Here is a 23,749-nt window from a genome sequence, read left to right on the forward strand (position 1 = left end):
GCAGGGCCACTTCTCTCAAAAATCAAGTAGCCGAATGTGAATGAATTCTTGTGCTACTTTCTGTTCCATTGGTCTATTGATTTTCCTTGTGTTATTACCAAACTGTCTTAATTACTGTAGCTTCTTATAATAAGACTTGATATTTAGGACAGAAAGTCCTTTAGCCTTGTTCTTCTTCAAGAATGGCTTGGCTATTCTTTGGCCTTTGTATTTCCATGTACATTTTAGAATTTGTCTAGTTTAATAAAAACAAAAAAAATACATCTTTTTCTTTAATTCTCTAACCATAGAAAGACACAATTGATTTTTATTTATTAATTGTATATCTGGAAAACATGTTAGATGATTTAATAATTTTTCTGAAAGTTATTTCAGATTTTCTTTTTCTATTGAGGTAACATTGATTTTTAACATTATATAAGTCTCATGTGTACAACATTATATTTCTACTCCTGTATACCCTGCAATTTGCTCACCACAGAAAATTTATTTTCCGTCTGTCACCACACAGTTGAGCCCCTTTACTCATTTCACGGTCCCCAACCCCTTCCCGCCACCATTTCAGATTTTCTATGTATACAACGATTTTACCTGGGCTAATCAGAGATTTTTCCTTCTTTTACTTAATTTTCTTTTAAAATAAATTTATTTCTTTATTTGTTTTTGGCTGCATTGCTGTGCGCTGGCTTTCTCTAGTTGCGACGAGCAGGGGCTATTCTTTGTTGTGGTGCGTGGGCTTCTCATTGTGGTGTCTTCTCTTGTTGCGGAGCACAGGCTCTAGGCGTGCGAGCTTCAGTAGTTGTGGTGCGTGAGGTCAGTAGTTGTGGCTCGTGGGCTCGAGAGCACAGGCTCAGTAGTTGTGGCCCACGGGCTTAGTTGCTCTGCGGCATGTGGGATCTTCCTGGACCAGGGCTCGAACCGGTGTCCCCTGCACTGGCAGGTGGATTCTTAACCACTGTGCCACCAGGGAAGCCCTTGATTTTCTACTTATACATTTAAAACATTTTTTTCTTTTTCTTGCCTTACTGCACTGGCCAGGACCTTCAGTGAGCCTGCTTGTCTTATTCCCAGAAAGGGAAAACTTTCAATATTTCAACACTGAGTATTTTTTAATAATAGCTTTACTGAGATATAATTTATATATCATTAAATTCACCCTTTTAAAGTACACAATTTAGTGTTTTTAGTATTTTCATAGTTGGGAGCCATCACCACTACCTACTTTTGGAACATTTTGGTGACTCTATAAAGGAACCCTGTACCCATTAGCAGTCACTCCCCATTGTGCCATCCCAACTCTTACCCTCCTCACCCCAACAACCACTCATCTACTTTCTGCCTGTACGGATTTGCCTATTATGGACATTTCATATGAAAGAGCCATACAGGGCTTCCCTGGTGGCGCAGTGGTTGAGAGTCCGCCTGCCGATGCAGGGGACACGGGTTCGTGTCCCGGTCCGAGAAGATCCCACATGCTGCGGAGCAGCTAGGCCTGTGAGCCATGGCCGCTGAGCCTGCGCGTCCAGAGCCTGTGCTCCGCAACAGGAGAGGCCACAACAGTGAGAGGCCCGCGTACTGCAAAAAAAAAAAAAAAAAAAAGAGTCATACAATATGTGGCCTCTTGTGACCGGCTTCTTGCACTGAGCATAATCTGTTTGAGGTTCATCCATGTTGAACATGGATGCATCAGTGCTTCATTCCTTTTTATTGCTGAATAACATTCCATTGTAGAAACAGATCACACTTTATCCGTCCATCAGCTGATCGATATTTGAGTTGTTTCCACATTTTGGCTGTTATGAATAGTGTAGCTACACAATTCAAAATTCGTGTACAAGTTTCCATGTGGATTTATGTTTCCACTTCTCTTGGGTATATAGCTAGGAGTGGAAGTATGTTGTTTTTTTGTAGATAACTCTGACAGACTAAGGAGTTCCCTTCTATTTTAGTATGGTAACAGCTTTTTCTCTCTTCCTTCTTTAAACATTAAGGTGATAATATAATGTTTGGATTTTATCCTTAAATCAACCAGGTATTTCTTAAATAAACCTAGTGTAGTCATGATATATTATCCTATTTATATACTGCTAGATTTGGTTTGCTAATATTTTACTTTTTTTAAAATCTATGTTCACTAGTCAGACTGATTTATAATTTTCCTTTCTTGTAATGTCCTTGTCAGGTTGCAGTATGGTATGGTTATGCTGACCTTAAAGAATTGTTTGGTAGAATTTGTTGATTAATATAGGCCTATAGTATTCTTTGTGGGAAGGTTTGAATTTATGGTTTCAATAGTAGACAATTCAGATTTTCTATTTCTTCTTCTGACAGTTTTATTAAATTGTCTTTTTCTAGGAAGTATCCATACTGTCTAAATTTACTGGCATAAAGTTGTTTATAATATCCTCTGATTTTAACTGTTTTCACTCTGTAGTAATAGAAATTTTCCTATTCCTCATACTGGTGATCTGTGATTTTTCCCTTTCTCCTGCATCAGTCTTGCTACATATTTTATTAGTTTTGTTAAAAAAAATTTTTTTTTGGCAGTGTTGATCCTGTCTCCTGCATGAATTTTTCTATTTCATTGATATTTTTGCTTTTAATTTTTTTTTTTTTTTTTTTTTTTGCGGTACGCGGGCCTCTCACTGTTGTGGCCTCTCCCGTTGCGGAGCACAGGCTCCGGACGCGCAGGCTAAGCGGCCATGGCTCACGGGCCTAGCCGCTCCGCGGCATGTAGGATCTTCCCGAACCGGGGCACGACCCCGTGTCCCCTGCATCGGCAGGCAGACTCTTAACCACTGCACCACCAGGGAAGCCCTGCTTTTAATATTTTTGACAAACACCGCCAGGGCAAAAAGGTGCTCATGAACCCTCTCAGATCTAAACCCAGTGATTCCTTATGGTCTTTTTTTTAAATCTCATTGACGATTTTAAGATGTTTTTAAATAGTGATCCAGCGATCCAGTTTTTTAGTTGTCTTTGAAGGGAAGGTTGGTAGAATCATCTAATCCTCCAATATTGGATATAGAAAACTGAAAATTTTAACCGTGTATTTAAAAAATTTATGCTACTTATATATATTACCTATTCAAACATACAAAAATCATTTAAAAAATAAAGTGGCAGGTAAATGGACATTTTACATATTTCCGGTGGGAGTATACAAGAATGTTTTTGGAAAGCAATCTGGAAAAATGCACCAAAACTCAAAAAGGGGAAAAATCCAAATGTCCACTGATAGGGGAATGTATCATGGCATATTCATACATTAGTACTCCACTTAAATGTAAATATTCCTCTGAGAGGGTAAATTCAATGAAAGCAAATGAAGCACTGTCACACTTCAGCGTGAGTTAGCTGAAAAGGCATTTAACTATGGCACTAGCAAGGGATATAGAACAGGCCTGAAGCAAGATAAGACTCCCATTTCTGAGAGGGGAAATTTAGCTTTATCTGAGCAACTACACCCTTAAAAGAAAGACTAACTCATTGAAAATATTGAAAAGGTGACTTTACTCAAACACATGTTTTGGAGTTGGAACCCATGCTGGCTGTGCTTGTAGCCTGGGCACTCAGGGACCTGTTGACACCCTGTTTGGTGACCAACACCGAACTCTGCAGAGTGGCTGTCAGAGCCAAGCTTTAGAACATAGTTATGGCTGCAGTAATAAAAAGGAGGAGAGCACCAATACCAGCATTTCCCATGTACTACTGTGGTTAACATAGTTTCTGCAGGACTCATGTAACAGTCCATTAACCCACAAGATTTTAGAGCAGGGACCTCAGAAACTGTATAATCTGGTTCTCCGCAACTTTGCCAATCTTGGTATGATAATCTTGGCTATTCCTCTATGCTGCTATTTAAGTTTCTTCTTTTTCTGATTGTTTAAAGATTTTTTAAAAAAAGTTCTTTTTTTTCTGATCTGGTTATGAAAAGCTCAAAACATTATAAAAGTACAGAATTACATACTAAAATCCTCCCATAATTCCATCACCCAAAGATAACCACTAACAGTTTGTTGTTTATTTCTTCCAATTTGTTCTCTAGGAAGATGTTAAATTGTATACATTAAAAGAAGGGAACATAATAGCACGTGTACTATTTTAAAATTTCTTTCTTCCTCTTGGTATATTGTGGACAATTTTGCATGTCTATATAACAGTTACTTCGGTCTCTCTACGTAGCTTTATGGCAGCCTACTGTTCCCTATCAGTATATAACTGGTTAATTCCCCTCCCCCCTTGGGAACAATACTTCAAAGTACTTTCCTAGAGGCACACTTATGCAGAGAAAGATGTGTTTCTACAATGGATTCCTAGAAGTGATATGCTGGGACAGAGTATAGCTATTGTTAATTTGTCCTGTTTCTTATTTATTTATTTATTTCGCTCTGCTGGGTCTTAGTTGTGGCACATGGGATCTTTAGTTGCTGGCATGTGGGCACTTTTAGTTATGTGGGATCTAGTTCCCTGATGAGGGATCGAACCTGGGCCCCCTGCCTTGGGAGCGTGGAGTCTTAACCGCTGGACCACGAGGGAAGTCCCTATCCTGTTTCTTTTGAGGACAACTTAACAATAGGTATACTCAGTCCCAGCATTTCACTTCTAGGAATCCATTATAGAAGAGTTTCTCAGACTCACAAACTTAGAGAACAAACTTATGGTTATCATGGGGGAAGAGTGGGGGGAAGGGAGAGTTAGGGAGTTTGGGATTGATATGTATATACTGCTATATTTAAAATGGATAACCAAGAAGGACCTACTGCATAGCACGAGGAACTCTGCTCAATGTTATGTGGCAGCCTGGATGGGAGGGGAGTTTGGGGGAGAATGGATACAAGTATAGGTATGGCTGAGTCACTTTGCTGTGCACCTGAAACTATCACAACACTGTTAATGGCTATACTCCAATATAAAGCAAAACGTTTTTTTAAAAAAAATATGTTTCTGTTGCCCTAAGCAAGCAATGTGTCCAATACTGCATGTCATCCACATTGTTTTCCTCCCAAAACAATGCATAAATCAGGACACATTTTTTTTTTTTTTTTTTTTTTGCGGTACGTGGGCCTCTCACTGCCGTGGCCTCTCCCGCCGCGGAGCACAGGCTCCGGACGCGCAGGCCCAGTGGCCATGGCCCACGGGCCCAGCCAACCCGCGGCACGTGGGATCCTCCCGGACCGGGGCACGAACCCGCGTCCCCTGCATCGTCAGGTGGACTCTCAACCACTGTGCCACCAGGGAAGCCCCAGGCCACATTGTTTTTAAAGACTTTTTCTGTAGAGCAGTTTCAGATGCACAGAAAAATTGATAGGAAGGTTACAGAGGTTTCCCATATATCCCTAGTCCCCCCCATCACACAGCCTCCCCTATTATCAACATCCCCCACTAGAGTGGTGCATTTGTTATAACTGATGAACCTATACTGATGCATCATAATCACCCAAGTCTATAGTTTCATATGGTTCACTCTTGGTGTGTACATTCTATGAGTTTAGACAACAGTATAAACACGTGTATCCATCATTATGATATCATACAGAGTATTTCCACTGCCCTAAAAATCCTCTGTGTTCCACCTATTCATTCCTCCCACCACCAAACCCTGGCAACCACTGACCTTTTTACTGTCTTCATAGATTTGCCTTTTCCAGAATGTCACATAGCTGGAATCACATAGTACATAGCCATTTCCGAATTGCTTTTTTTTACTTAGTAATATGCATTTAAGGTTGCTCCATGTCTTTTCATGGCTTAATAGCCCATTTCTTTTTAGCACTGAATAATATTCCATTGTAGGATGCACCACAGTTTATCCTTTCACCTACTGAAGGACATCTTGGTTGCTTCCAAGTTTTGGCAACTATGAATAAAGCTGCTGTCAACATCTGTGTGCAGGCTTTTGTGTGGACATAAGTTTTCAACTTATTTGGGTAAATACCAAGGAGCATGACTGCTGAATTTTTCTAGGAAACCACCAAACTACCTTCCAAAGTGGCTGTACCATTTTGTACTCCCACAAGCAATGAATGAGAATTCCTGTTGCTTCACATTCTCACCCGCATTTGGTATTATCAGTGTTTTGGTTTTTGCAATTCAAATAGGTCTGTAGTGGCTTCTCATTCTTGATTAAATTTCCAAAGCTCTTTTCTGATTGTGGGTAGGTATTTTGGGGTGGAGATGAGGGGAACTCCTATCTCTAATGTTAGAATCTTTGCAAATGTTTGGTAATCTTGGGCTACCTGCATATGTTAAGAACACTGACCCAAAGCTCTGAATGTGTGGGTGGAGATAGTCAACTTTGTGCTTGTACTGGGTTGAGCTAGTCTGGATTCTGAAGATGGGGGTTCCCTTTTCTACTAGACACCCAGGGCCAAGTGGAAGAGAACATGGGTTCAATTTGGGGGTAAATGTCTAATACTTTGAACAAATGATGGAGACATCAGGAAGGTTGGGGTCATATGCCCTGCTTCTCTTGAGTACAGTTTCCCAACGAATCTCACCATTCCCAGGATCTGTAATTTCTAAACCTGCAACACCCTCAGAGTTACCCTGTCTCATACGTGTTTTGTTGTCGTCTGCCAGACAGAGCCTATGTACCTTCAGTTTTCAAGGAATTTCTCAACATTTCTTGTCTTCTAATAGTACTAATTATTTTGTAGTGCAGTGTTACATTTTTAAAAACAAACATAGTTTTTTTTATTTTTAGGAATTTGGGTGGCCCATGTGCTCAGTCCATCATCTTGATTTGATCTATCCAGGTCATGTTAAGATTTTGGAAAGACAAAAATGTATCTTCTCTCTGTCAAATAATTTAGACCCATGAGGTAAGTAAGAATTTTAAAAAATAGATATTATAATTATCTAGTCTACGACAGGCATTTTGTATGTGCTATTCATTCTATCTGCACAAAAATTTGAAAGATAGGTATTACCATCCCAGCTGTACAAAGAAAAAACTTTAGTCACAAACAGCAGTAACTCACCCAAGGTCCTCTATAAGCAGCACTGTGGGCCAGGAACCTTGATCTGTCTCTGACCTGCTTATTTGCAGATGAAGAAACTGAGGCTGAGGTAGATAATTAATTTGCCAGTTACCTTAATCAGAAGCCTCATAGCTCCCTTGAATATTTTCTTCTTATTGCTTAAGGTTGGAAGTTACATAATTTCAATGACATTAATATGTAACAGCTTTCTGTTTTGTTAACAATATTGTGTGTGAGACTGGTGTGGCAGGCAGAGAGCCGATGAGAGAGTTAAATAACATTAACCCAATTAAAGGCATTCCAGGAAGGCATAGTCCTCTAACTTGGAACGTTAAGATTTTTAATGTAATTAGTCTATGAAAATCACGCATTTCTTAATCAAGCTCCCCTTTTGTGCTTCCAACTCCGCCTTCTCAGCCTACAGACTAATGCTTTTCCCCCCCTCTGCTGCTTTCCACTTTTCCCATGATTTAGAACAAATATTTGCCTTGGTAACTATTTTCCCTGGTTACTCTCTTGGCTGATTTTCTGCACAAAGAACCGAAAGGCATGTATCCCCAAGGGAAGCAGTTATTTTAGATTTTGCAAAGAAGTCAGTTAACAATTTTCAACAATCCCTTCTTTGTTTTAAAGAAAGCTCTGGTTTTGTTTCATTTTCATCTGGAGACTTAAATGACACCAAGCAAAGCCTACTTAGTTTAGATTTCCAGGTAAAATGTTTTAAATTTTAAGTTTCTACTAAAGCATGTGGAATGGTTTTAATATTTGGCTGTTTTATGTTGCAAATATGTTTAACCCTTGAGGAAATAAGCTCTTACTAATAGATTTTAAAAGTTTAAAGTGTACATTATTTTGTTTACTTGTTTTTTTCAGGATGACTACTTCCGAAGTATTTAAAACTTTATGAAATTAGGATTCAATATATTTTTATATGTTTAAATAGAATTACATGCTCAATAGAAGTATAAGTTGGTTTGAAAATTTCATTCTTTTCTATTTTTAAGTCCTAAAAGAGCATAAAGGATTAATTAAAAATGTTTTTCATTATAAGCCTATAGAGTGAAGTTAAAAGGGATAATAGGCATCTCATGGCTTTGTGTAGAAGTTTAAAATTTAATTTAAACCCTTTTAAAGCTTACTTAAGACAGATGACGAAGAATTTTAATGGAAAAAAATAATAAGTTAACCAAGATTTACAGATGATATTTAATGTTGGGATAAACACAATAAATGCTAAAATGAAAGAAAATTTTACTTGATCAAAATAATACCTACAGTGATTAGACCTATTGTGTCATAAAAGTTTACCTCTAGAAACATATTCACTCAATTATAAAGTTGTTTTTGGAATAAATATTAAATAAATGTGAAATTCTATAAATCACTGAAAATAACAAAGGCCGAGGCATCAATGATAAAATTAGTATTGAGAGGCCATTTCATAAACATTATTTAAACATTTCAATTAGACTATTTAGATTCTGATTTTCTTAAAATTAAGATAGCTCTGTAAATTTATTTTTGTACATATCTATTTAGATTTCTGGATAAGTAAAAGTGAGCCAGTTTGGGAGGGGGGTGGAAGACAAAGAGGGATGGGGATAATGGGAGAAGGGTGAGCTTGGGCAATGCTCTGCTAAGTAAGAGGCTCAGGGACAACACAATGCCTGAGACACTCATGGAAGTTTATCTCCAGAGCCCTTAGATCCAGGGCCTGACTCCTCATAACTCTCACCTACCACAGGATGGAGAGTCACATATATGACTGTCAAAGCAAGAAAATCTCCATGTACAGATTTTATGTAGAGCACATTTTATGTAGAGCACATTTTATGTATGCTCTCTGTCAGAGCTCACTTCCCCCGCCACTCAGCAAATTCTACTTCTACCCTGTCTCACAGTGCAACTTTTCATATTGCTTTCCCCTGCTGCTGTTGCTATTTCTTCCCAACATATTACCTTGCTCTCTGAATGGGCTTTGACAATTTTAGCCACCAATCAGCTAGGGGATTTGCTCCTCCCTTTATTTTGCATGTTAGTTTTTCTAAAACTAATATAGATTATGAAAAGTTGTTCTAATATAGTTTCATTTCAGTGACCTACAGTAAAGGGTTTGAAATTACTGCAGTAATTAAAGTACCTATATACTGAAAAAGAGATTGCATGCTGAGGTTAGTTGACATGAAAATAACTTAGAGGCTGCTATTTGTTGAGCCAAGGGAAAATGGTGACAAGTCAGCATATGATCCAAGTACATCCTGACTACAGGAGGATAATTCTGGCAGATGAAGTTATAAAAAGAACTGAGATTCAAGAGGGCAAACTAAGCAGATATCACTCTTTTCCTCTTACCAAATACCTAGACATAAGAGAAGATATATTACAAACAAATACACACATGGATATATAGCTGCAGTAGGAAATAAGAAGGGGAGCTTCTGGTGAGACAGAAACTGTGAGGAATCCTTCAAATACAGAGAGAAGATGGGAATGAATTTAAAGAGAAAAACCATAGCCTTGAATAGGTATGGGAGAGAACTGTGTAAAAAGAGCTTGTGTGGAAAAGAAAGAAGTCATTAGAGTAAAAGATCCTAAGAAGGATACAATAAGGAAAAAAACAAAACCCGTACATTATAGTAGAACTTCTGAATATTAAAAATGAGTTCAAAATCTGAAAAAAAAACTTCTACAGAGAGAGGAAAAAAGACTTACTACAAAGAGATGAGAATCAGATTCAATTTAAACTTTTCATCAGTAACAGATATAAGAAACAAATGGAACAATAGCTATGAAGTATTGAAGGAAAATTATTCTAAAATCATAATTCTATTTCCAACTAAACAAAATGATATTTTCTGACATATATGAATTCAAAACTTTTACAACCCAAAACATTCTCTAAAAGAAAAATGATATATTTCAGGGAAATAAAACTAATCTGAGGGAACTCATGCTTCTTATAATGGCAGACTATGCAATTCAGACCATTCAGCCTACTGAGAATAATTAGAAAAAAATAGGAAAAAATAACAGGACCAATATTTGGGATAGGACTGGAATCCTAAGAGGTCTGGAACAGCTTTTCTTCTGGAGGCATCTGTGGAACCAAAAGAGGTGACTGAGAAGCTTAGTATAGCTTTAAAACAGCCTCTCAAGTCAAGACAGAAACAAAACTCAAGGAATGGGGCCAATCAAGCAGCAGGGGTGGCAGGCAAAAGTGATGCAGATGAAATCACCAGGTTTTGGTTTGGGACTTAAAGTATAATTATTAATTAGTTATAGTGAAACTCAGCTTCAAATCATTCAATTTATGATTGTTAGTGCCCTTAACCTCATGTCTGAATGTAAATCCTTTTAGGATAAATAATAAATATATCATTGTAGGCTTCAAAGTATATTCACAATTTTTCATATACAATGGTTGGCAATCAAATGCCATCAGGCATAGGAAGAAACAGAAGAAAATGGTTAAAAACCTAGAAAGAAATAACAGACAATAGAAATAGACATATAGAATGTCCTGAAATGGAGTTTTCAGACTCAGACTTAAATAAATGTGATTAATAAGTTCAAAACGTGAAAAACAAGATTGAAAATTTCAGTAGAGAAACAGAAACAATAAGAACCCACTGAAAAGCCGAAAAACTAAAAAAACACAATAATAGAAAAATAGAAGTCAATGGATGGATTTAATAGCAGATAAACCATAGCTGAACAGATAATTAGTGAATGGAAGGGAGGTTAGTGGAATAACCAGAATCAATCACAGGGTGAGAGAAGGATAAAAAATACAAGAGAGGGAAAGTGACATTAAAGACATAATGAGAAGGCTATCATACGTGTCACTGTAGTTTTGAAAAGAAAGAGGAGAGAGAAGTAGGAGAGTATTATTTGAAGACGTAAGGGCTAAGAAATTTCCAAATTTGATAAATATCAGTCCACAGATTCAAGAAGTGCTATGAATCCTATATAGGATAAAACCAAGTAAATCATATCTATGTACAACAGAGTAAAACAGCTGAAAACCAAAGCCAAAGAGAATATCTTAAAAGCAACAAAAAAAGTTACTTTTAAAGGAGAAATAATTAGATTGACAGATGACTACTCAACACAAAATATGGAAACAAGAAGATATTGGAATGAAATCTTCCAAATGCTGAAAGAAAACACTTGTCAATCTAGAATTCCATATTTAGCAAATACATCCTTTCAGAATGAACATAAGATATAAACATTTTCATATGACCAACAAACAAAAGAACTGGTCATCAGCAGTCCTGCACTAAGGCAATTACTAAAAGGTATTTTTTAGGAAGAAAATAATCCTGATAGAAGACTGGAGATACAGAAAGAAATAAGAAGAAAGAAAAAGGATAAATGTTTAGGAAGATCTAAATCAGTGGTTCTTAATTGGAGGCAGGCTGAATCCTTCCACCCCCAAGACACATCTGGTAATATATGAAGACATTTTTGGTTGTTATAACTGAGAGGAGGTATCTACTGGGTAGGAGCCAGGGATGCTACTAAATATACAAAGGCCAGCCCCCCACCACAACAAAGGAATTATCCAACCCAAATGTTAATAGTGCTAAGGTTGAGAGAGCCTGATCTAAATGAACTTTCAGCATAAAATAATAATAATCTTTTGAGGGTTTAACAAATATAAAGAATTAAAATATACGACAAAAGTAGTATATGTTCTAGGATGAGGTAAGTAAAGTTAAAGTCCAGAAAGAGGTAAAGGTACTAATTTATATTAGACTTGATAAGTTAAGGATGTATGCGGTAATCTCTACAAAGAACTTTATAGTGAAAAGGATACAATTACTAATGGAATAATAAAAACTAAGCAATCAATTAAAAAGAAAGCAAGCAAGAATGGAAAAAAAAACACACAAAGAACAGGCAGGACAAATAGAATGCAAATATTCAGAAAATATATTTAAATTCAAACATATCAAGTGTTACAGTAAATAAAAATAGACTTTCTATTCCGATTAGAAGATAAAAATTGTCATATTGAACTAAAAATGATACGCTAATAGAAAATATATTGAAAATATGAAAGGCTGAAAGTAAAATGATGCAAAAAATATATTAAGTAGACATTAATAAAAAGAAAGCAGCTACATTAATTAGACAAAGTAGATCTTTGTCTAGAGTTACAGACAGTTACAGTTACACACTACTAGAGTTACAGAAAGTACCTAATGATAAAAGCACCAGAAATATATAACAATTCTAAATGTGTATATACCTATACCATGGCCTCAAAATATATTAATAAATATGACCAAAGTGACTTATATTAAATTTCATCCAAAAATAAACCCAAGAGACAATATAGTTAAAAACAACAGAAAATCTATTATTACATTATTTATAAATTAAAAATTACAATTAAGAACATAAAAGTGCTCACTTTGGCAGCACATATACTAAAATTGGAACAATACAGAGAAGATTAGCATGGCCCCTGAACAAGGATGACATGCAAATTTGTGAAGCATTCCATATTTTTACATAGAGAACAGACTTGTGGTTGCCAAGGGGGAGGAGGGGAGGAGGGGAGGGAGAGGGATGGGCTGGGAGTTTGGGCTTGGTAGATGCAAACTATTATATTTAGAATGGATAAACAACAAGGCCCTAATGTATAGCACAGGGAACTATACTCAATATCCTGTGATAAACCATAATGGAAAAGAATATAAAAAAAGAATGTATATATGTTTATAATTGAGTCACATTGCTGTACAGCAGAGATGGGCACAACATTGTAAATCAACTATTCTTCAGTTTAAAAAAAAAAGAAAAAAGAACATTAAAAATATTTCCAGAAGATATATGCACAAGAGTGTTTTGTTTTGTTTCATTTTTTGGCCACGCCACGCAGCTTGTGGGATCCTAGTTCACTGACTACAGATTGAACTCGTGCCCTTGGCAGTGAATGCTCAGAGTCCTAACAACTGGACCAAAAGGGAATTTCCACAGGAGTGTTTACAACAGAGGAAAAGTGGAAAAAATTAAATATCCATCACCAAATTGTTTGTTACATAACTTATGAAAATAGAGTGCACAGACCAGATAGATTTACATACATTGACATATATGTCCATATGACCACAATTTATTACTGAATGGAAAGAAAACAGATTGCAGTATATCGAACAATTCCATTTATGTTTAAATATATATGTTCATATATGTTTAGAAGGTATCATGAAAGATACCCTTAAACTAGGGGATGGGAAACTATGGCCCATAGGCCAAATTCTGTTTTTCAAAGTGCCATCAGAATACAGTTGTGGCCATCCATTTACTTGTCTATGGCTATTTTTGGCTACAATAACAAAGTTGAATAGTTTTAACAGAGACTGTTGTCCTGCAAAGCTAAAAATATTTACTCTCTGGACCCTGAAGAAAAAGTAGGTCTACCGTTGTACTAAACTATGAATTATCGTTAAGGCAACTTGTTTTTTATGCCTGTGTATCATTTTGAGTTTTTAAAAATTATGTACTAGTTTTAGAAACTTAAACACATCTTAAAAAGCATTGATAAAAAAAGATTAAGAACTCAGGAGAAAGAAAACTGTGTGAACATGGCTTATCTTTAAATCTCTTATGGGCCATGATATGAACAACAAATTGTAGCTCAATCTAAGGAAGACTTTTCTGACAGAGCTGTCTGAACATGGAAGATAAAGAACTTCCCATTACTGGAAAAGCAGATGACTTCAAAGATTCATTCAAAATCTGAGTTCTATACAGTGAAGCACCATTATAAATGATATAGATTGCTAGGAAGCAAAAGCATCACCTGGCCACAATGAAAACACAAACTGAAAGTAGGATCATAAATCAATGAACATGCAACTCTGACTAAATAAGCATATAAGCATACCACAGAGATGTTGTGTGTTTGGTTACAGACAACCACAATAAAGCTAATACTGCAACACAGGGAATCACACAATTTTTTTTGGTTTCCCAGTGCATATAAAAGTTATGTTTACAGTATACTGTATTCTATTTAGTGTGCAATAGCATTATGTCTAAAAAGATAATCAATGTTCCTGTCTTAATTAAAAAATACTTTATTGCTAAAAAAATGCTAGCCATCATCTGAGCCTTCAGAGCATAATAATCTTTTTGCAACAGTAACATCAAAGATCACTGATCACAGATCACCATAACAAATATAGTAATTTGGTAATAATGAAAACGTTTAAAATATTGTGAGAATTACCAAAATGTGACAGCATGAAGTGAGCAAATGTTGTTGGAAAAAAGGTGCCAATAAACTTGCTTGATGCAGGGTTGCCTCAAACCTTCAATTTGTTAAAAAATGCAGTATCTGTGACGCATGATAAAGTGCAATAAAACGAAGTATGTCTGTACTGTCTCCACAGTTTTGTCTTTTCCAGAATGCCATGTAGTTGCAGTCACACTGTACTAGCCTTTTCAGATTGGCTTCTTCCACTTAGTAATAAGCATTTAAGATTCTTTCATGTCTTTTCATGGTTTGAGAGCTTTTCTTTTTAGTGCTGAATAATACTCCACTGTTTGGATGTAACAGTTTATTTATCCATTCACCTACTTAAGGATGTCTTGGTTGTTCCCAAGCTTTGGCAGTTATGAATATAGCTGCTGTAAACATCCATGTGCAGGTTTTGGTGTGGATATAAGTTTTCAGCTCATGTGGGTAAATATTAAGAAGCATGACTGCTGGATTGCAGGGTAAGAGTATGTTTAGTTTTGTAAGAAATTGCCAAACTGTCTTACAGAGTGGCTGTATGGTTTTGTATTCCCACCAGCAATAAATGAGAGTTCCTGTTGCTACACACCCTTACCTCACAATTTGTCAGTGTTTTTGATTTTGGCCATTCTAACAGGGTACAGTGCTATCTTGTTGTTTTAGCTTGTGATCTACTATTTTAAAAATCCAGATTTGGGAGAAGAAAGTAGAAATTCTGGATGATAACTGTGGATTTGTCTAGTTCTTGCAGCTATACCAGTTTTTTTCTTCATGTAATTTGAATCTGTACTGTTCAGTGTATAAAGGCTTAGAATTGTTACATCTTCATGAATAGATCCTTTTATCATTACATAATGGCTCTCTTTATTCTTCTTCATCTTATATTAATATAGCCATCCACTTTTTTTATTGAGTTAAATATGTCTTTTCTTAAAACTTTATTTTATTTATTTATTTTTTTGGCTGCATTGGGTCTTCATTGCTGCGCGTGGGCTTTCTCTAGTTGAGTCGAGCGGGCCTACTCTTCATTGCAGTGTACAGGCTTCTCACTGCGGTGGCTTCTCTTTTGTGGAGCACGGGCTCTAGGCATGTGGGTTTCAGTAGTTGTGGCACATGGGCTCAGTAGTTGTGGCTCGCAGGCTCTAGAGTGCAGGCTTAGTTGTGGCGCACCGGCTTAGTTGCTCCACAGCATGTGGGCTCTTCCCGGACCAGGGCTTGAACCTGTGTCCCCTGCATTGGCAGGCGGATTCTTGAGCACTGTGCCACCAGGGAAGCCCCCACTTTTCTTTTGATTAGTGTTACCAAAGTATATATTTTTCCATCCTTTTAATTTTAATCCATTTGTATCTTTATTTAGCATGAGTTTCTTATAGGCAGCATAGAGTTGGGATTTTATTTTATTTTGTTTTATTTTATTTTATTTTGTTGTGGTGGGTCTTAGTTGAGGCTGCAGGCTCCTTAGTTGTGGCATGTGAACTCTTAGTTGTGGTATGCATGTGGGATCTAGTTCCCTGGCCAGGGATTGAACCCAGGCCCCCTGCATTGGGAGCATGGAGTCTTAACCACTGGACCACCAGGGAAGTCCCTAGAGTTGGGTCTTAATTTTTAAAAATTCAATGTGGACAGTCTCTGTGGCAATTAATGAATTCACATTTAATATGATTTACATGTAATATGTTTTGGATTATTTCTATTACTCCACGTTATCACCTTTATTGGTTTATTAGCTATAACTCTTGTTTTTTTGGTGATTACCTTAGGGCTTATAGTATGCATCTTTAACTTATTACAATTATCTTCAGTTGATATTCCACTTTGCTTATAGTATTAGAACATAACAGTATATTTACACTTCCTCTTTCCTCCTTTCTGCTTCTGTTGTCATACATTTTACTTTCACTTAAGGTAGAAACCCCAAAATACAGTATTATTATATTAATCAACACAACTGTTAAACAGATGACTGTATTAAACTAGCATCTTTTAAAGAGATTTAAAAATAAAAAAGAGTATTTATCTACATATATGCCATTTCCTGTGATATTCATTCCTTTGTGTAGATCCATAATTCTATCTGATATAATTTTCCTTCTACTTTAGCATTTCTTACAGTGCAATTCTGCTGGTGATTAATTCCTTCAGCTTCTCTATGTCTGAAAAAGTCTTTATGTTGCCTGTGTTTCTGAAAGACATTATCACTGAGTATATAAGTTGATTTTTTTCAGTACCTGAAAGTCATTGTTCCACTGTCTTCTGGCTTGTACTGTTTTGAATGAGAAGTCTTTTATTCTATTCTTAACTTTGTGTCTTTTTCTCTGGTCACTTTTAAGATGTTCCCCTTATTACTGGTTTTAAAGCAATTTGATTATGATGAATATTTGACATAATTTTCTTCATATTTCTTATTTTGGGGGTTATTGATCTTGGATATGTGGGTTTATAGTTTTCATCAAATTTGGAAAATGACCAGTCTTTATTTCTTCAAATATTTTTGTGCCTCCCTAGTCCTTCAGGGACTGGAACTGGACATAAATTGATCTTCTTGAAGTTGTCCCATAGTTTGAAGATGCTCTGTTCATGTTTTTTACTGGTCATGTGTGTGTGTGTGTTTCATTTTGGATAATTTCTGTGACTATGTTTACAAGTTTACTAATTTTTTCCTGCAGTGTCTAATGTGCTATTCATCCCTTGCAGTATAGTTTTTCCTCTCTCACATTGTAGTTTACATCTTTAAAAGTTCAATTTGGATTTCTTTAAATATCTTTCCTCTATGTTCTTGAACACGCAGATTATGGTTTTAATAACTTTTAATGACCTACTTAATAATTATGTCAGCTGTGCTATGGATGGGTTTCAATAGATTGATTTTCCTCATCATGGGTCAACAATTCCTGTTTCTTTGTGTGCCTGGTAAATTTTTGCTGGATTTCCCAGTACTTGTTGGGTGCTCTGGGACATAGTTAAGTTGTTGCACACAGTTTGATCCTTTCTGGAGGCTTGCTATTCAGTGCTGTAAATGGGATCAGATCAGCCGTTAGTCTAGGGTAAATTGTTTTCTCTGATGTGCCGATGCCCTTCTGAGCACTCTGTCTGATGCCCTTTGCAGTACAGGTTCTCCACTATGACTGGTGGACACACAGAGTCTGCCCAGCCTTTTCTAGCCTAAAGGATGTTTTCTTTTTGTCCTTCATGGTAGTTCTTTCTCAAGTGTTGAGTAGTTTTCTCATACAAATGTGCTAATCATACTCGGTTGAAGACTTGATATCTTTGGAAGTCTTTTTCAGGGTAGCTCTCACCTCCCTGTGCTCTGCTCTGCAAACTCTTGCCTCTCTGGCATCCCCAGGACCCCAGGTTTTTCGGTTTCTTTTTTCAACTCAGGGAGATTGTTGGGCTCTGCCTGGGTCCTCACCCTGGTCTTCAGCCTCGGAAGGAACTCCCTCTAGGCAGTGAGCAGGAGCTCAACTTGGATTTTCCCCCTCTCAGGGATTTCTGTTCTGTGCTAATCCATGTTCAAGGTTTGAAAAAGTATTCATTTCTCAAATATGATTTTCAGCTTCACCATGTGCAGGGCCCTGTACTCCTCTTGAGACCAGCTGATTAAAAGTTACTCTTTGTCCCTCTTACCTCTTTATAACTGATAGTAGTTTGCTGTTTGCTGTTATTTTTATTTGGTGCAATTATGCTCTTTCCCCCCAACAAAGAAAATTAGAACAGTAGAGAATAAAATAATAAAATATAAGAGCTGGGAAAATGAATTGTGGATGATGTTAGTCACAGAATGACTTGGCAGAGAGGTGGAGAGAAACCTCCTGAGTAACCTCTGAAAACCTACAACACAGTGGTCCAGAGAGGGGTCGGCACACTATGGCCTGGGGGGTAAGTCTGACCCACTGCCTGTTTTGGAATTTGTGTACACAATTGTGCACATATAATGTACACAAACTGTGCACATATCACGTACACAAACTGTGTACATATCACATACACAAACTGTGTACATATTGTCCACCTTCATGTTACAAGGGTCGAGTGGAGTAGTTATGACAAAGACTGCATGGCCTGTAAAACCTAAAATGTTTACTATATGGTTCTTTATAGAAAAAGTTTGCTCATGTCTGGTCTAGCAATAAAGTACTAAAAATTATTTGATTCTGACAGAAAAATTCTAAATTCTGACTTGGCAGTAATACTATAGCATAGAGCCCATATATTATATGTGTTATATCTCACAGGCTTGCTGCTGAGGGATATAGGCAATTATAGGCCAATTTTCTGAGGTAAAAATTTAGTCACTAACTCTGAAATTCTGTTTCATTCTCATCCTAGGAATCAAATAGTGAAAAAGCAAGCATGAAGTTTTCAAGCTTGTATTGTTTTCTTCTGCTTCTCGTTATTCAAACTGACTTTGGACAAAATGAAGAAACTTCTAGGAAGGAAAGAAGGAAGATGTATTATAGAAGACAGAGAAAAAGTTCCTCGCCCATCCACAGATCCAGTAGACAGCTTGGAATTCAGCAAATGAGGATAGTTACACCAGCAGCAACACTTCCCGTGGTTAACTTGGATTATAGTACGGAGGAAAAGTTTGAATCCTTTTTAAGATTTCCCGGAGTAGAAGCAAGCTATAATGTGTTACCAGGTAAGAAAACAGTAGGAGAGAGGAAGAGAGAGAAACTCCAAAAAGAAAATTTTTTAAAAATTCAAGTTATTATATTATCTTTCGGTTTAATCTACAAAGATAAATTTTGAAATAATTTAAAAAACCATTCACAGAATATACTTATAATACAAATTATTGTAAAACAGAAAAAATATTACTTATCCTATAACTACATTTATAAAATCATAGTTACTATTTTGGTTTATTATTTCTAGTCTGTTTACTATGCCATGTATTTAAAATAGTTGTAATCATAATATAGTAATATACATGTCAAAACTGCTTTTTCATTTATCATGATAGATCATCTAGGATATAGAAATAAATGATTCAGATGAGTCTATGAACTCACGGCTATTAAATATTTTCAACCAAACATGAAGTTAAGCCACTGAATTTATTTTATATAGACCAAACTACTGAATTTTTAAAGTTTGAAAAGATTGGAAATTCTTCCGAAGATTTCAACTAGGCATTTTTAAACACTAATATTTAGTTGGTCCACATTTTTCCAGGTTTGGAAGGAAAAAGTAATTATATTATACATATGGTACCATTACATAAAACTTTCAAAAGAATGTATCACCACATAATGTTCTGTGACCAATACTTCATACATTGTCTCAAGAAAACCAAATGCTTCTAAATGATGTTATTTCCACGAAGTTAACAGAAATAACATACAATTACCATGAAAAGAGACAATTTAGGTCACATTTACAACATGATTGAGAGAAGAAAGAGCCTGGAGGCAGGGAATTTAAAATGATGATTATAGGGTACCCATAACTCTTAAAGAACGATGAGGTCAATTTCCCTAATTAAGTGGAAAGATATCCAAGCTATAATAATAGAAAATAAAAAGGTTGAAAAGTAGTATGCATAATGTGATCTCAAATCTGTTTTAAAAAATATGCAGCATAGGGTGATGTGCATTAAAAGGTATAGAAGATGTATACGAAAGATTTCTAAATTGTCCTAAAATGTTTTCCAGTGGTCTTACAGTACAATTTAAAAAAATTGTGGGTTTCCCTGGTGGCACAGTGGTTGGGAGTCCGCCTACTGATGCAGGGGACACGGGTTCGTGCCCCGGTCCGGGAAGATCCCACATGCTGTGGAGTGGCTAGGCCCGTGAGCCATGGCCGCTGAGCCTGCGCATCCGGAGCCTGTGCTCTGCAACGGGAGAGGCCGCAACAGTGAGAGGCCCGCGTACCGCAAAAAAAAAAGAAAAAAAAATTGTGGTAAAATACACATGACATAAAACTTATCATTTAACCATTTAAAAGTGTACAATTCAGTGGCATTAAGTATATTCACAATGTTGTGCAACCATCACCATTATCTTGTTCCTGAACACTTTCTTCACCCTAAAAGGGAACTACATATATATTAAGCACTTACTCCCCATTTTCTCCTCCCCGCAATCCCTGGCAACCACTGATCTTTCTGTCTCTATGAATTTGCCTATTCTGAATATTTAATATAAAAGGAGTCCTATAATATGTGGCCTTTGGTGTCTGACTTCTTTTACTTGGCATAATGTTTTCAAGGTTCACTCATGTTGTACAGTGTATCAGTACTTCATTCTTTTTTTATGCTGAATTATATCTCATTGCAGAGAAATACCATGTTTTGTTTATCCTTTCATCCATTGATGGATAATTGCGTTGTTTCCACCTTTTGGCTACTGTGAATAGCACAGCTACGAACATTTGTGTACAAGTTTCTATCTGAATTCCCGTTTTCAGTTCCCTTGGGTATATACCTAGAAGTGGAATATCAGGTACCTAGGAGCTGGGTCATGTGGTAATTATATGTTTAATTTATTGAGAAATTGCCAAATGTTCCCCAGAGAAGCTATATCATTTTATATACCCACCGGCAATATACAAAGACTCCAATTTCTCCACATCCTTGCCATTATTTTCCATTTAAAAAATAAAGCCATTCTTGTGGATGTGAAGTGGTTATCACATTGTGGTTTAATTTGTATTTCCCTAATGACTCTCAGCATCTCTTTATGTGCTTATTGTTCATTGTATATCTTCTTTGGAGAAAAGTCTATTCAAGTCCTTTGTCCATATTTTAATTGGGCTGGCTTTCTGTTGTTGAGTTATAAGAGTTCTTCATGTATATTCAAGATATTAGACCCTTACCAGATATGATTTGCAAATATTTTCTCTCATTGTGTACATTGTCCTTCGACTTTCTTGACAATGTTCTCCAATGGACCAAATTTTAAATTTTGATACAGTCCAATTCATCTATTTTTTCTTTTGTTGCTTGTGCTTTTGGAATCATATCTAAAAATCCATTGCGAAATCCAAGGTCATGCTTTATTTTATGAATATTATATTTTACATCTTATATTTAGGTTTTGATCCATTTTGAGTTAATTTTTATATTTGGCATGAGGTAGGGGGCAACTTCATTCTTTTGCATACGGATATACAGTTGTCCCAGCACCATTTGTTGAAGAGACAACTTTTTTCCCCATTGAATGGGCTTGGCACTTTTGTCAAAAATCAATTGGCCATAGATGTAATGGGTTTATTTCTGGACTCTCAATATTCCACTGGTCTATATGTTTATCCTTATGCCAGTACCATACTGGTATAAGCTGATTATTGTAGCTTTGTGGTAAGTTTTGAAGTCTGGAAGTGTGAGCCCTCAAAAAATTTTATTTTCTTTCAAGATTTTTTTTGGCTATTTGGGGCCCCTTATAATTCCTTATGAAATTAAGGATTAACTTTTCCATTTCTGCAAAAAAGGCTGTTGGAATTTTGATACACTATAGTACTTTTATAATCAGGAGACAACTCCTGATTATATCTATTTTTTTTTTCCAGGGGAGAAATTGGATGGGTGGGATTAGTTTACTGTAAGTATCCAAATGAGAGATGGGTAGGGCTTGAACAGGGTTGACACAGCAGTAAGGGAAAGAAGGGGACAAATGTGAGAGCTCATTTGCGGGGACAGTGGCTCAACAGATGGAAAAGAGTTATCAGGAATAACACTAGGATTGGAAGGAAAACATCCCCTCTAATATTCAAATTGACTGTCTAATGGCCTGCTTAGTTGACACACATATCCATGTATCTACAACACTCTATGTAGAGAAAACAATATACTAAAACCCACTGCACTGTGTACTTTAAAAGGGTATTTGAATTGTATTTCAATAACACAACTATTCTAAAAAATAAGAGATTGTTGCAATGTCTCATCGAGAATTCAACGTAAAAAGCACCACAAGCATACAGTCTTATTTCACCTCTCCATCTGCACATCAGGAAGGGTACAATGTGGGCTCATTCATCATTAGTGCTGTTCCAGCTCTCTGCTCTCTGGCATGTGATGGAACTATACTGCTTTTTCTCTTCTGAAGTTAGATGTAGCTGTATAATTTGCCTTGGTCAATATAATTAGACATGTTTAGAGCTTGTGTGTTATTTGCAACCTCACATTCCCACTGCTGTGCTGGTCATCAGGGCAGCCTGCTTGGAGATGAAGCCTATTTTTTATCCTGACAATATCTACATTGGACACATAGCAGGAACAAGAAATAACTGAGATTTGGGGGTTGTTTGTTGCTGTTGTATAACTTAGCCATCCTGACAGATGCAGGATGGAAGTACGATTCAGGCTCAAGTTACCATGAGGCGGTCACTCTCAGAGCCTAAGTAAGAGGGGTTGAGAATACAGCATGTGAAAAGCATTTCAGAGGGTTACACCTGTAAGATACTTTTATCCTCTGCATGAAAGAACATAGAATGTTATTCTTGTGTGGGTCTATCACATTGGGCTCACTTCCATTCACAAGTGCTAGTAATCATACAAGGAATTTAAATGTTACTGTTCTCTTCTAGGAAAGAAAGGACACTGTTTGGCAAATGGGATGATCATGTATAACAAAGCTGTATGGTCTCCTGAGCCCTGTACTACCTGCCTCTGCTCGAATGGAAGAGTCCTTTGTGATGAGACCAAGTGCCACCCTCAGATGTGCCCCCAAACAGTTACACCTGAAGGAGAATGCTGCCCCGTCTGCTCTGATACTGGTACAAATATTTAGCCCAAACAAAATATCACATGTGATTTAGTCTTTAACTTCCATTTGTTTTTATTTTGTCACTACCTTAAATTTTAAATTATGATAAACTAGTCATCAGGGTACTTAAAATATTGGCACAATGATGCTAAACATGGAAATTATTTGGGAAATTGCATGATAGGGGAGAGAAAAATAAAACATCTTGGCTTTAGAGTTCTAGCTCTATTAGAATGAGTAAACTCAGACCAGATCACATTCCACATTTGACTCGCAGCATTACAGATGTAGTGATAGAATTTACATAGCAAACAGCTCCCATGTTCTTAGTATGCGTGAAGAACTCTGCTTAGTTCCTTACATGCATTATCTCACTTAATTCAACTCAGTGTGTTTACAGTTATCAACCCAAATGAAGATGAAGAACTCATGGTGAACAAAGGGAGGAGTGGTTTGCATCTAGAGAAAATAAAGCCCAGTTTTCCCAGTCTATGTGCAGTCATTACTGCTCAGGTAATCCTAGGGAAATAAAGGGCAATGGCCCTGGAGCAGTGGCTTTCTGTTGTGGCACTGCTGTGCACAGAAAGATCACACTATGAGGTTTTGTTGGCTGCTCACTGTGCCTTATCTATGAGGCTGATGCAGTAGAGGACTCTAGGGAGGAAGCCTCAGGACTCCTGCAAGAAAAGCCTGGCCAATAGCTTATGAAATAAATAAATATGTGTTAAATAATTCGATGGGAAGGGATACAGATATTTTCTGTTGCCTATGATCAAGGTAGATTGTTTCCAAGCACACAGGAT

The 23,749-nt window shown here is 36.6% G+C and overlaps 2 protein-coding genes and 1 non-coding gene across 6 annotated transcripts in view; 2 read left to right on the forward strand and 1 right to left on the reverse strand.

Moving 5' to 3' along the window:
• Positions 1–23,749, reverse strand: part of CENPP (centromere protein P) — a 229,613-nt gene that overhangs the window by 37,595 nt on the left and 168,269 nt on the right. The gene's annotated exons all lie outside the window — the stretch shown is intronic.
• The window catches only part of ECM2 (extracellular matrix protein 2), a 38,155-nt gene continuing 21,978 nt past the window's right edge, over positions 7,573–23,749 (forward strand). For both annotated transcript variants that reach the window (XM_060155473.1, XM_060155474.1), the window contains exons 1-3: positions 7,573–7,693; positions 18,565–18,877; positions 22,768–22,956. In XM_060155473.1, coding sequence (XP_060011456.1) covers positions 18,589–18,877; positions 22,768–22,956 — 478 coding nt within the window. In that variant the 5' untranslated portion in view covers positions 7,573–7,693; positions 18,565–18,588. The remainder of the gene's footprint in view (positions 7,694–18,564; positions 18,878–22,767; positions 22,957–23,749) is intronic.
• LOC132523973 (U6 spliceosomal RNA) lies at positions 12,398–12,504 on the forward strand. Its single transcript, XR_009541738.1, has one exon. It is a non-coding gene; the product is annotated as a U6 spliceosomal RNA (small nuclear RNA).

The sequence above is a fragment of the Lagenorhynchus albirostris genome, chromosome 7 (assembly GCF_949774975.1).
Source record: "Lagenorhynchus albirostris chromosome 7, mLagAlb1.1, whole genome shotgun sequence".
NCBI lineage: Eukaryota > Metazoa > Chordata > Mammalia > Artiodactyla > Delphinidae > Lagenorhynchus > Lagenorhynchus albirostris.